We start from the raw sequence: 12,656 nt of genomic DNA on the forward strand, positions 1-12,656 counted from the left end.
TCTTCCTATTTGCAAGAAATCTGTCTCCCTGTTTACACTTTGGGCCTCTTATGTAAGAGAAGCTATACGATGCTTCAGCTTGGAGGTCTGATTTACTTCACCTAATGTCATAGTTTGATTTTTTTTTAAATGGCAAAACTGCTTCTTCGCCTTTGCGCTTAGGCGCGTTATGAGAGAGAAGGAATGCATTATTTGGAATGAGCCAGGGAGCCAGCCGAAGTTTAGCACAAAGCAGTCGCTGCTTGTTTACTGCTCCCTACCTCAGCTTCCTCTTCACCCGGAGCTGCAGTGGAAGACAGTGATTTTCAACCCATTCTCCCTTCGCTCATCCACTCACTCAGCCAGTGCCCCTCAAACTCCTGCTGTGCACAAAGCATTGTCTTGGTGCCTTTGATGGTTTCCTTGCTCTCAGGAGGCTTGGCAGCACCGTTGCCCACTGAATGTCAGGATCACACGCTTGGCACAATCGCAACAACCGAAGTTGTCTGCAGGCATCACGAAGTCCCCCATGGGACAAAATCACCTCTGACTGAAAACCGCTGCTCTTCAGGAGAGCCAGGATGCCCTTTTCAAAACCTCTGGGTTAAGCAACTAAAAGTGCGCAATGTCCTTTTGTGGTTTCTAGGGTTTTATGGGAATTATGTGTTCATATTTGAGAAGTAGAGCTACTTCATGCTAGTGTGACAGGAATATTTCTTGCTGGTTTGGAATATTGGGGTTGTGTTTCCATTTAAAATTGTCTACTTGGAGTGTTTTAGACAAGGTCAAGTAATGCAGTATAGAGAATTCTGCATCCTTCAAAAAGAGCTACCTAGAAAGGAATGATAGACAAAAATACTAAATGGAATTTTTTAACAGATTTGAGAAAAATGCTACCTTACCAGTCTGACTGAAATGAAGAAATTAGGGCAATAATGTGAATCACACTAGGAGGGATCCCAGTTTTGGCTATGTATTACCTAATATCTCAAAAAAAATTGTTATTTTTCCTAAAATCCAGCCCACTGCTGCAGCTTAATTAAACAATAGTTCACCAGAAAAGTAGGGCAATGGTGCTGTGAGAAGGAACCAGGCAGCTGAAGGGTTGAAATCATCCCAATAAGGTGTTGTTGGCCCTGCTACCTCCTAGTAGCACAAAAATGAACAACCTTAAGAAGCAGACGGGGGCAGCCATTGGGAGGCTCGTCATAACTTAGTGTGCATTTGCCTGTCGATGTGTACTTCAGAAACCAACAGGCTCCAGGAGGGAAAGTGCATTTGTGCGGCGAAGGCTACTGCATCTCAAACCAAACCCTTGGTAACTACAGCCACACGGAGACACTCAGAGCTGCCATCAGACCAACTGAGCAACGGGCTCAGAACTTAAGGTGTTTCTGGTTTTTAAGAACAGAGTTGTGCTCTTGTTTGATGGTTCTTACTGTATTCAGGCCTCTACCAGGAGTACAGAGTGCACACCAGTCCCATGCCCTGGTCATAAAATCCATCAAGGGACTGAAATGCTCAATCGTCAATGTGTTGGAATACCTCAGTGGTAACATCATTAGTGGCCCAAAGCCCAGCATCTGAATGACCAACATTTAGGAAGTGAGTTGCACTTTTTAACTTTCATCAATTTTTTTCATACCCGCTTTTTTGTTTTTTGTTTGTTTGTTTGTTTTCCTTTTTTGATGGGGATCAGTGAAGGGCACTGGGAACTGAACCTAGGGCCTTTGCACTGAACTACATCCCCAGCTTTTTTTATTTTTTATTTTGAGACAGGGTCTCACTGAATTGTTAAGATGCCAAGGTTGGGTTTGAACTTAGAATCCTTCTGCCTCAGCCTCCCAGAGTGCTGGAATTACAGATGTGGGTTTCTTTTTATTTTGGCACACTCCTTAAGCCAGCCAGGTTATTTCATTATTTAAAATAGAAAAGTCCCACACTTGAAGTAAATTCTGCTATTTTTAGTTGTGTGTTATTTTCTGCCTCATACATGATGATTAACTTATCCATGCACCTTTATCAGTTATCTATTGCTGTATAACAAACTACATAAAACTTGGTGACATTAAACAGCAGCTGTGTATCTGTGAGTAGGATGGGCTCAGCCAAGTGGTTTTCTGCCATCTCTGCCCAAGGCTGCTCACCTGGCTGCTCTCTCATGGAAGTGGAGCCAGGGCTGATGGCCTCACCTGGCAGAGCTGATGGTCTGTGGGAGGTACCAGCCAAGCAGCCACACTTCCCACACACATAGCCCCTCTGTCCAGCAGGATGTCCCAGGTATTGCAGATGGAAGTTGGTTCCAGAAACCCATGCATTGTACAAAGCAATCTCCACAGGGAGTCCTATGGCCAGGCCCACCACCCATGTAGAAGGGACAACACCAGAGCTGGGCTTTGAGAAAGCATGGTCTTCTGGGCCCACCAAGAGGACAGTCTTGCCACATTCCCTGACATACAAACTGGCTCTGCATACTATACATTTTAGACCAGTAGAAGCCAGTTTAAATATTTGAACATACATGAAGAATAGGCAGGATGTCTCTAGTTCTGTGGAAATTAGTGTCATCGAGCTCTAGACTAAAGCAATTGAATTTACTCTCTAAGGTAATGCTAGGTATTGATAAAGCATATTCATTTATTTTCTTCGAGCTTTGCTTCCCTCCCTTAACAGAGATGATTAGCTATGACTATAGGAAACAAAAAACCCAAAATGACAATGGCTCAAAGACAGATTTTGGCTTTTCTTGCAAACATTTCTTGTGTATATAAATGAAGCCAAAGGAGACAGACAGTTCAGGCTTCTGCTGAAGCTCTGTGGTCATCAGAAACTCAGGGATCCAGAAGCCTTCTGTCTTTTTACTCTCTCTACCTTCCTATTATCTGGCTTCCCTTTGAAGAACCACATCATAGTCCAAAAAGGCTAATGAAGCTGTGGTAATCACATCTGCATTCCAGGCAGCAGCAAGTGAGGAACAAGGGTATTACAAAAGTACACCCTTCCTGGTCAAAGTTCCTTTTAGGGAAACTTTCACACCTACTGCTTCTAATAATATCTCAGCATTTAATCCGCAGGTCATGGCTGTATTAGCTCGCAGAGAAAGAGAAGGAAATATTAGTTTTTCAACTAATTACCAATGTCTAATTCAAATCAGGGTTAAGTTGGTAAAGGAGAGAAAAGGAGGACTGAGTCCTGGGCCTAGGGTCTGGGCCCCGAGCAAGGCAGGGCTCACACCCTGGCTCAAGGGCTGGTCGACTTCCTTTCCTCCCTGTCTGTATTTGGTGACATCATGCACCTCCTGGGGTTGCCTAGGATCAGACAGGCCCAGGTGTGCTGTGTGCTCACGTCTCCCTGTTCTCCAAGCTGCACCAAAAGCAAGATACCATCTTCACCCTCGCAGTGCCTGTCACTGCCCAGGGAGAAACATGGGATGGCGTGGTGACCAAGGCCTGGCTCTGATGACAGCCATAAGGTGAAAAAGGTTGCGCCGCCTCAGGCAGTGTCTGGCATGCCCATTTGTGTGGTCCACTTTGCATGGCCCCTTTGGTGGTTCTGTTAGTTTTAAAATATGAATGAGTGTCCAATATGAAAACCTCATGACAATTTACACAAAACTCCAAATCCCTGGCTTTTCTTGAAAAACATCATAACTCCGGCCGCCGCAGACTTGCGCATTGGAAGAGCAGCAGTCCCTTTGCACAGAAAGGAACCACGGGCTAGGTGAGGCACACATGCCTGGTCTGCGCCAGTCCTCAGGGACCCAGCGTCTCCGAAACTCGGAACTCGGTGTCCCACAAGCCTCCTGCAAGGGCGTATGTGGTGTCTGAGTGCTCCCTTCTGTCCCAGCAGCCTGGCTCCACTTTGAGGGTCACAGTACCACTCCAGGGCTGGTGAGGCTGGGCTGCTGTCACGGGAGAAGTGAACACTCCCTGGCCTGGTCATCAAAATTCACCTTATCAAGAACGTTCTAGGCCAGGACCATGTGAAAAATGACAGAGGTGTCTGTGCATCTGGGAGACAATCCCTGGGTCATGGGGCAACAGAGGGAATGGTTCCAAAGAGCAAGAGTGACAAAGCCACCTCTCCACAGTCTTTCATGGGGCCACACATGGGTTCCCTGGCTCCTCCTGCTGAGCACTGGGCAGGGCTTTCTGGACAGTGCTTTGGTGATGAGCCAATAAGCCTGAAACTGAATTATGAAGAGCAGCTTCCCCTTGGACGTTTCCTCAAATGAGGATAAAGCAAGCCCAAAATGCTGATGTAGGTCAATGGGAAAATAAGCCAAGTTTTGACTCGTTCCATGGCAGCTTCAGGAATATGGGCCACCCCTGATGCTCGCAGGTGACGGGTGAACTCTCGTAACTGATCATTTGACAGCTGGCCTATTAACTCTGTAAACTGAGGAGCATAAGTAAGACCAGAGTAAGGAGATACGTGTGTCCCAGCAAGGCTTCTGGGCTGATCTAAGGGGAGGAAAGCGCTTCTCCTCCAAGATGCTGGACTCTCCTCCCCATTGCACTGAGCGTGGGTCCCCTCCAAAGTGGGTTCTAAACTCGGTGGTCAATAAAATAACACTGACGCTTTCCTCTCTTGATTGCTCACCAGCCCCAGGCATCAGACCTCATATTCATTCACACTCTCAGTGGGAACAGTGTCTCCCCTTGGGAGAGGAAATGGGTGATTACAGGGAAAAGGATTAGAAATACAGTGGGCCAAGGTGCTTAAAGAGATGCAGGTGTATCTGTGGAATCCACAGCTGGCTCATGGGGGCAAGGGGCAGGAAGACTGGAAAATTCTCTAAAATAGCTCTTGGCTGGGGCATCCATGGGGAAATGCAAAGGGTGAGAGTTCATTAATTTGGGGCCCATCGTAAACCATAGGGAAGGAGCCATTTTGTAAATGGCAGAGTTGAAGATGAGCTACGGAAGGTCACCCAGCTAGGAAATGGCAATGCCGGGACTTCTAACCAGACAGCACATGCCCACATACACACCCACTGTCTCCCTTCGCTGTTGAGGGCCATGGGAGACAGCTGGGTCGTGTCCAGCTGCTTAGCCAGAGGGCATTTGCGGATGGGTGTAGGTGGTGTTCAGTCGAGTAACTGGCTGTGGCCTGCATTCCAGGCTACTGAGGTTAGGCTTCCAGTGAGTCTCAGGTCTCCCCTCAGCTGATCCTGGTCCTGAGACATGTCTACATCTGAAGGCTGCTGCTGACCTGTGGGTGACCAGCTTGTCCGGTTTGCCCAAGACCATCCTGGAGTCCACTCAGTCCCAGGCCGGCTGAGCTGGCTGGTCACTCTGCACAGACAACTCTCAGTTGAGCATTTGGAATCAGGACGTGCCAAACCCCTCCAACCTGAAGGGTGCCAGAGGGGAATTTGGTTTTGAGCTAGAATCATCCCAACTAGACAGAGGCCAAGATGCTGGACTCTCCAGTGGCGGCACTGCCAAGTCCAAGTTCCATGCACCTGGCTGGGCCACGCCAGCAGCGGGGAGGGGGGGCCTTTCTTCCAAGTGAAGAGTCAGGACGCAGGTGGGAAGTTCTGCAGGACCACACGCTCCTCTGAGTTACCTCCGAGGCACATCTCCTAGACAGTAGTGGTGAACTGATGGCACGCGTGCCAGAAAAGCTATTTGTGTCATTGAAAGCTCTCAAAGGTTCACCATCCCTGTGGACCTAGATAATTCTCCTCAAAATTATTGCTTAAGTGGAAAGACAAATTTCCACCTCCTTTTGCTAGTTGATGATGTACAGTGGTGTGCTATTTCATCACAGACAAGACAAGGTGAAGTCTGCTGCCTCTGCTCATGCCTTGGCATCTCACTTCCCCAGAAAACATGCAGTTGCCCTCTTGGTGATGCCAGGGAACCAGTATGGAGTGCAGACCTGACCTGCAAGGCTCAGCCAGCCCGGGGAGCCTTTTGGAGGCTCCCTCCTTCCCGAGGCTGGCTAAGCAGCCCTCAGAGCCACCTGGGCACAGCCTTTCCCAGGCCCTGACCATGCACAGTGATACAAGGAAGACACGGCACACCCCAGAGCTCAGGGTCGAGACACCGGCCAAATTTCTTTTTAACCAGGGAATTACAGTCACTAGACAAAGCAATCGCCAGTGTTCGCCAGTCTGTGTGGTCGGCAGGTGTGTCCTTCGACAAAAGACGAGGCCTACCCAGGCTAAGACCCACAACTGGCAACCTGTAATTCTTTCATTTTGCTCTAGAGGGGCTGCTGCTGGCTCAGCTGGATGTGGGAGTGACAGGGTGATTAGCACTTACTGCGACAGCTTGTGAGGGGGAGAAGACATAGAGGTTCTGGGACGATGTAGCATGCATCTGTCATCCTTGCTCTGCCATCCGGAAGCACACGGGTGTAAGGCAAGCATACTGGGAAGCCTCCCGGAACGCTGGGGACCAGCGACGTCTCTTGAGATGGTTGGAGCAGAAACACAGTGCCTCCTGCTGAACATGGGCTTGGAGCTGGTGTATGTGCACTAGATCCAGTTCCAACAGGCACCTCCCAAGAGGGGCAGACAAAGAGCTCAGAGAAGGGGGTGCAGGGAACTGGCTGTGGAAAAGTCAGGGCAGGGCAGCCAGCCATCCAACCTTCTCTGGAGAAGGGCACTGGTGGCCCTGGTCAGTGCAGACAAGGCAAAGCTCCTGGGCATTGCCTGGATGAAATTCATCTCACCCTTAGAGGAGCTCCCAGGCTCCGATGCCAAGCAGACACAGCTGTGTTCTCCAAGAGCTCAAACTCAGGGCTGACGGCATGGCCTCGCAAGGATGGTCTTTACATCGTGAGTTTCCATTCATAGGGAGGGTTAGGAAATGCTGCAGATTTTGCTTTCTCTTGGAGATTCCCCTGTGCATCTGTTGGATAAAAGCAGAGAAATCTTGGTGCAAGGAGACCTACTTCACTGTGTTTGCCAAACATTTTCCACATCTGCTTCTCTGCTGAGCCTGAGGAACTAGAATTCTGAACTAGAAAATGCTGCTTTAGCAGGTTTATCCCACCTTGTAGAAGCCTCCTTGGTAGCAGTTTCTTTTAACCACTGCAGAACCTGCAAAGAAAAGCCTGACCCAGCCTCCGGGGGAGGCGCTGGCAAGAGGGAAGCAGGGCTCTGGGGCCCACAGATGACCTGAGATCTGAGATAGAGCCTTGATGCCTTGATCCTAAAGGAAGACGCAGGAGCAGTGTGCAGAACATGCGTGTGAGCATGCCCACATGTGTGCACTGGTGTAAAGTTGTGATCTCCATAGCAGAAACCCAAACCCACTCCCTAAGACCAGGACACAGTGGAGGGAAGGGTGGGGAAGGGCTTCAGAGGAGATGGGCACCAGGACTGCTGCTATGCCAGGTCCCAGGCTCCATGCTGACTCAACTCCGGTTCCTGGTCACCCTTTGTGGCCATGATTGGCACAGAGCCACCTGGGGCAAGGCCTCTCTGGCATGGCACTGAGTGCTCTCAGTAGATCACCCCACTGAGTCCTCATAGTGACCCTCGAGGAAAGTGGTGTCACCACCCTCGTGTGGCACATGGGAAGCCTGAGGCTCAGGGCGGCCGAGTACCCTGCCCCAGGTCACATATGTCCTGGCTGGAACCCAGGCATGTGGCCCGAAGTCATTTTCCTTCATGCTGCAAACCGGCTTACCTAACACAGGCACAGAGCAGTCTCCATCAACGTGGGTTTGCTCCAGAGTAGATCCAGGTATGTGTCAACCCTGGGGTGAAGACAGGCAGGGCTTAAGAACAGGTTCTTCTTTTTCCTGCTAATTCGTGAGAATAACAGTTCTTTCTCTGCAACCGTGGAATATTGCAGGGTAACCCTGTCATATCCTGTTATCAAATCTGTAAGAGTAGAGAAGATATTCCCAGTGTATTTTCATCACCCCAAGAGGCCTAATTTTTCTCCTCCTCTAATCATGTTAATGCATATGTCAGTGGCAAGCCATGATGACTTCATTCTTATACTTTCTTTCTCTTGTTCAGCCATGACTTCAATTAAAGGCAGATCAAGTAGGGCACGAATTCAGGCAATTAAACATTCACTAGACACCGGCTGAGTGAGAGTCACTGTGTCAAGTGTACTTGACCCGAGACTTTGGTGTGGAATTGATGGGGTCAAGGCCTCCTTCTCTGCCTTTGGCTACGTGGAGCTCACTTAGCACCTCCTGGGGTGAGAGCCAGGGCCTGAGATGTGCCTCTGACTTCCGACTGAGACCCTCTGGTAGGCCTCACTCCCTAGATTCAGAAGGCAGCCAAGACGTGGACTGCGGGTGGAGAACCCCGGTCCCACAGTGTGGCTCAGTGGGAGGCAGTGCCGTCTGATCGAGTGCTGTCTGGCCGAGTGCTGTCTGGCCGAGTGCTGTCTTACAAAGCCCTGGGGTTGTGCAGGGGGCCGCATGTGCCAAGAATGCTCTATTATTGGTCTGCAGCAATTTCAAGGACACAGAAACAAGGTATGGAGACAGAAAATGAGCCTTGAAGCTTCTGGCCAAGTGGCAACACTGGTGAACTAACAAAATGATGCAACTGTTGAAACAGGCAGATTCCTCTGTGCACCCGACTACTCAGGGCAAAGGGCTGACAGTCTGAGTCCAATGTGGGGGAAAAGATAAATTGGCTTCGATGATCAGAGCAACATGTTAGACCAGGGAAAGGAATCTAGGCTGGTCGTGGAGCCAGATGAGTACCGTGTTTCCTTTAAGCGTTAGTAATTTCTGCAAGTGAATGTTCCTGCTGGAAACTGTGGGCCTCCCGCTCCGGTCCCGTTGACGAAGCACTCTGGTTGGGCAGGGCACGGTCACATAGCAGTAGGATGAGCAGGCACATTTGTCTGATTCGGTACAGACAGTGTTTCTGTCCATCCATGTAATTATACTCTTTTCAAATTAAATTTGAATTTCAAAAGCAGTACATCTACCTTGTAATAGTAACCAAAACAGTCCATCTTTCCGGAGGACCATCCTTAATCCCAATCCCTTCTCTCCCTCACCAGATTCAGCCACTGTTAGCAGTGTGAAGTTCACTTCTTTAGATCTTCTCCTGTGCAATTATGGACATAATCTGTACCAGCAAAACATACATGTCGTGGGACTTCTTTTGCAAGCAAGTCCACAAAGATGGTATCATACCGATAGCGTTCTTCAACCTGACATTTCTTAGTAATAGATCCTAGAGAATTTTCTGTGTTAGAAAACATTAGATCTACAACACTATAGAACTGCTGCAAAATATCTCCCAGGTGGAGGATCCCACCACTTTATCGATTCCCCTATTTTGGACAGCTAGGTGATTTCCAGACTCTTCGCCCTGACAGATAATACTCCCATGAACTTCCTCGAACAAAGCCTTTGCTGACATGGGTATTTGACCCCAAGAAGTGGCAGGCATTGCTGCTTAGTTGCCCCAAGAGTCACAAGCATTCACTTTCACATCAGATCCGTGTGTGCAGAACCCAGTGCTCCCACACCCTTATCGATAGCTCACATGCCTTCGTACCATCAGCTCCTATCTGTGTGCCTCCTGCTCTTCCGGGAGGGAGCCCAACCATGTCGCCCTCATCTTTGTATCTGAAGTCCCTGAGAGACTGAGGCTGCTCCATCCTAGATGCTCAGTAGTCCTTTCACTGGAGCCCCTTTGCTTGTGGGGACGCTGTCCATTTCCTCCCATACCTACTCACCAGTAACTGTCTTGTCCGGACCCCAGGCTGAGCTTTCTCTGCACCTCGGGCTGAGTGATGCTCTTCTCTGAGTGCGTATTTCCCCTCTCGGTGCCTCTGAGGTGTTTTCTTCTCTTTCCTTGTTTGCCTGTCCTCCTGAGGTCCAGCCAGGACACGGGACTGTGGCTTTGCGTCTTTGTGTGCCCCCCCCATCACAACCCTGGCACACGGAGAGATTTCCAAATGCAGGCCATTGTCACAGAGCCACATCCACACGGAACACATGCCTGTGCAAATAAACAGAGATGGACAGAAGCAAAAATTAAGCTGTCACTCCGCCGAGCAGCAGAGATTTCATCTTATTTCAGGTCTTTTAAGGTGATGGAGCGGTAACAGGAAGCTAAAACGTAACAGAGCTTGGGAAATGCAGTGTCCTTTTTTCTCTGGAAAGTGATTGGCACGTTATTCCATCGCCAGTGCCCACGGGAGAGGGGCCCTGACCACGGCTGCCCCTGGTAACCATCTCCTGCCCTCCCGTCCCACCCACAGGGACCACGGTCATGAGGATGACGGCCTTCGACGCGGATGACCCGGCTACCGACAATGCCCTCCTGCGGTATAACATCCGCCAGCAGACGCCTGACAAGCCGTCTCCCAACATGTTCTACATCGATCCGGAGAAAGGAGACATTGTCACCGTGGTGTCACCTGCGCTGCTGGACCGGGAGGTGAGCTGAACGGAGTGTTTTCCTTTTCATCAGAGTACAATGTATTCTTGCAGAGTCGATGGGGCGCTCTGTGGTAAAGGCAGAAATGAGATGTTTCCACGTGGCCCAGTGGGGAAAACCTCTAAAAGGAACTGGGATGAGGCGTGGAGGGAAAACACGCACTCAGCGGCCCTGCCCACACTGCTGCTTATGCCCCAGACTGATGCCTGTTCCTCCCAGGCCTCTTCTTTGGGCCCCTGTAGTTCTGGATTCTACGGAAAGGAGAAGAGGGGAGAAGGCAACTCAGTTAGAGGTCCCCAAGGCTGACTTTGGCGCCCAGTCAGACCAATGGCTCTGTCCCCCCGTGCTGTGGTGTCCCTGGGCCCCGAGCCCCTCTCTCTCTCTGCCCCTGTGCCCTTGCCCCAAGGGCCCTCTGTGGACTCTCACGCACTGTGGGGTCCCATGTCATCCTGAGTGTCCTGGACCCATCAGGCCACGGGCTGGCTCCTTGGCTCTGCTCAGAGTTTTAAAGGCTTTAGAATCAGTGATTACAACAAAATACTTAGATTTCATATCTCTTTTTTAAAAGTTCTTATTTCCAGTTGTTTTGAAATTCAAAACTCAGGAAGCTGGTGGCCCTGGTTTCCGTGCACCATAATCAGTCGCATGAGAGGTGATGGTCACAGGAGCTGGGTGTCCCCTGTCCTGTTTAGGCTGAGCGCGTGCCCTGTCCCTGTTAAGCACCCCTGAACATGCCCCCAGCCCCAGCCACCCGGAGTTGGGGTCCACCTGCAGCTGTCCACCAGGCACCTCGGCAGGGAGCTCTGTCCACCGTGAGACTGTGGCTCCCTGCCGGCCCCGGCCCGGCTCTGCTCCCCTCCCATGGCTCACAGTCCTGGCTTTGCTCCCCAGGCGCAGCCCTGGGAGCCCCCCTCGAGCACCGTAGCTCTGTAGTGATCCATGTGCTTCCTCGGTGGGCCGTGTGCGTTCTCCCCTCTGTGTTTCGGTGGAACGCATCCGTGGGTCAGAGTGACCCTTTAACTCCTTCTTCTCTGCCTTTCTGTGCAGAGCGTCTCACAGGACTCAGGACTAGAGCATGCCAGTCTGAGAGGCCACTCCCTCCTCCCTCATCATGGCCTGGTTTGAGCCCTGCTCTCTGTCTATATGTACCTGTGGCCACCATCACTTCACACTGTAACTTGTCTCTGTAATGAATATCCCCCTTCTCTTGGCCTAGACCTGTGCTGTCCAGTAAGTAACAACTGGCCATATGGTTAAATTCTAATTTATATTACCTGGAGTTTGAAGGTACAGATTGGTCCCTCAGTCACACCAGCTCCGTGTCAAGCGTCCAATAGTCACGGCTGGGTAGTGGAGCGGCACTGTATGACACAGACAGGAAAGCTCAGCCTTTGCAGAAAGTGCTGTGGCAGCGACGAATGTGGTCATGTGCATGTTCGCACCCCGTGGCCTACCACAGTTTGAGCGTCTCTAAAAATCCTAGTTATGTGTCTGTTAGCATCGAGGAAGAAAAGCAGGAACGACTTGGAAATGATCTTAGGATTTTACACTCAAGGAGGAGGAATCAGTAGACAGACAAGGAAAATTATCAAAAGGGAGAGAGGAAAAAAAATGTGGTTGTCATCTGGAAAATATGTTCCGAGTTTTTTTTAAGAGAAAACTATGAAGCCCAGTTCCTTCATTTTCTCCCTCTTTTATGACTGCCACGTTTTGTTCTTTGGAGGTAAGTGGTGATTTCCAGTGCCGTCCGTCTTCTCTGTCCAGCACACTCGCTCACACGCATGTGCACACACACACACACACACTGTCACATGCACACCAATACACCAACCACCTCCTGCAGGTCCTACAAGTTCTTCCGTGGAGGAAGAGCTCGTACCGTGATTTCTCCATCTCACTCCTCCGTGTTCTGACAGCAAATCTTTTCTAAGTCTATTTGTAAACCCATTCACTCATACAGGATGTTATTCTATGTTTTACGTTTATTTGGGGGACAAGAGTATTTCCAGCTCATGATTTTCTCATCTGGGCTTAAGTGAAGTTATCATGTGTCGTTATGGGAGCTGAGTTAAGCATTTCCAACCACAATGCGCAAACAACCCCCAAGAAAAGATAAATGCGATTTAACTGAAATTGGAAAATCAATGGAAATGAATGAAAAGCGTCACTTTTCAGCGAGGGTTTCCAGAGTTCAGTGCTGATCCAGGCGACACCGGCACAGTGTGCGGGAGGTAGTATCGCTCCATCTCGCAGGCCGGCTGCTGCAGCGCTATGCCAAGCAGCTCCTCTGCTC

The 12,656-nt window shown here is 50.0% G+C and overlaps 1 protein-coding gene across 2 annotated transcripts in view; it reads left to right on the forward strand.

The window, feature by feature from the left end:
• The window catches only part of Cdh13 (cadherin 13), a 962,550-nt gene that overhangs the window by 711,057 nt on the left and 238,837 nt on the right, over positions 1-12,656 (forward strand). For both annotated transcript variants that reach the window (XM_010618349.2, XM_010618348.3), the window contains exon 7: positions 10,185-10,363. In XM_010618349.2, the coding sequence (XP_010616651.1) occupies positions 10,185-10,363 (179 nt within the window). The remainder of the gene's footprint in view (positions 1-10,184; positions 10,364-12,656) is intronic.

This window comes from Fukomys damarensis, unplaced genomic scaffold, assembly GCF_012274545.1.
Source record: "Fukomys damarensis isolate Sample0158 unplaced genomic scaffold, DMR_v1.0_HiC HiC_scaffold_32, whole genome shotgun sequence".
In the NCBI taxonomy this organism is placed as follows: domain Eukaryota; kingdom Metazoa; phylum Chordata; class Mammalia; order Rodentia; family Bathyergidae; genus Fukomys; species Fukomys damarensis.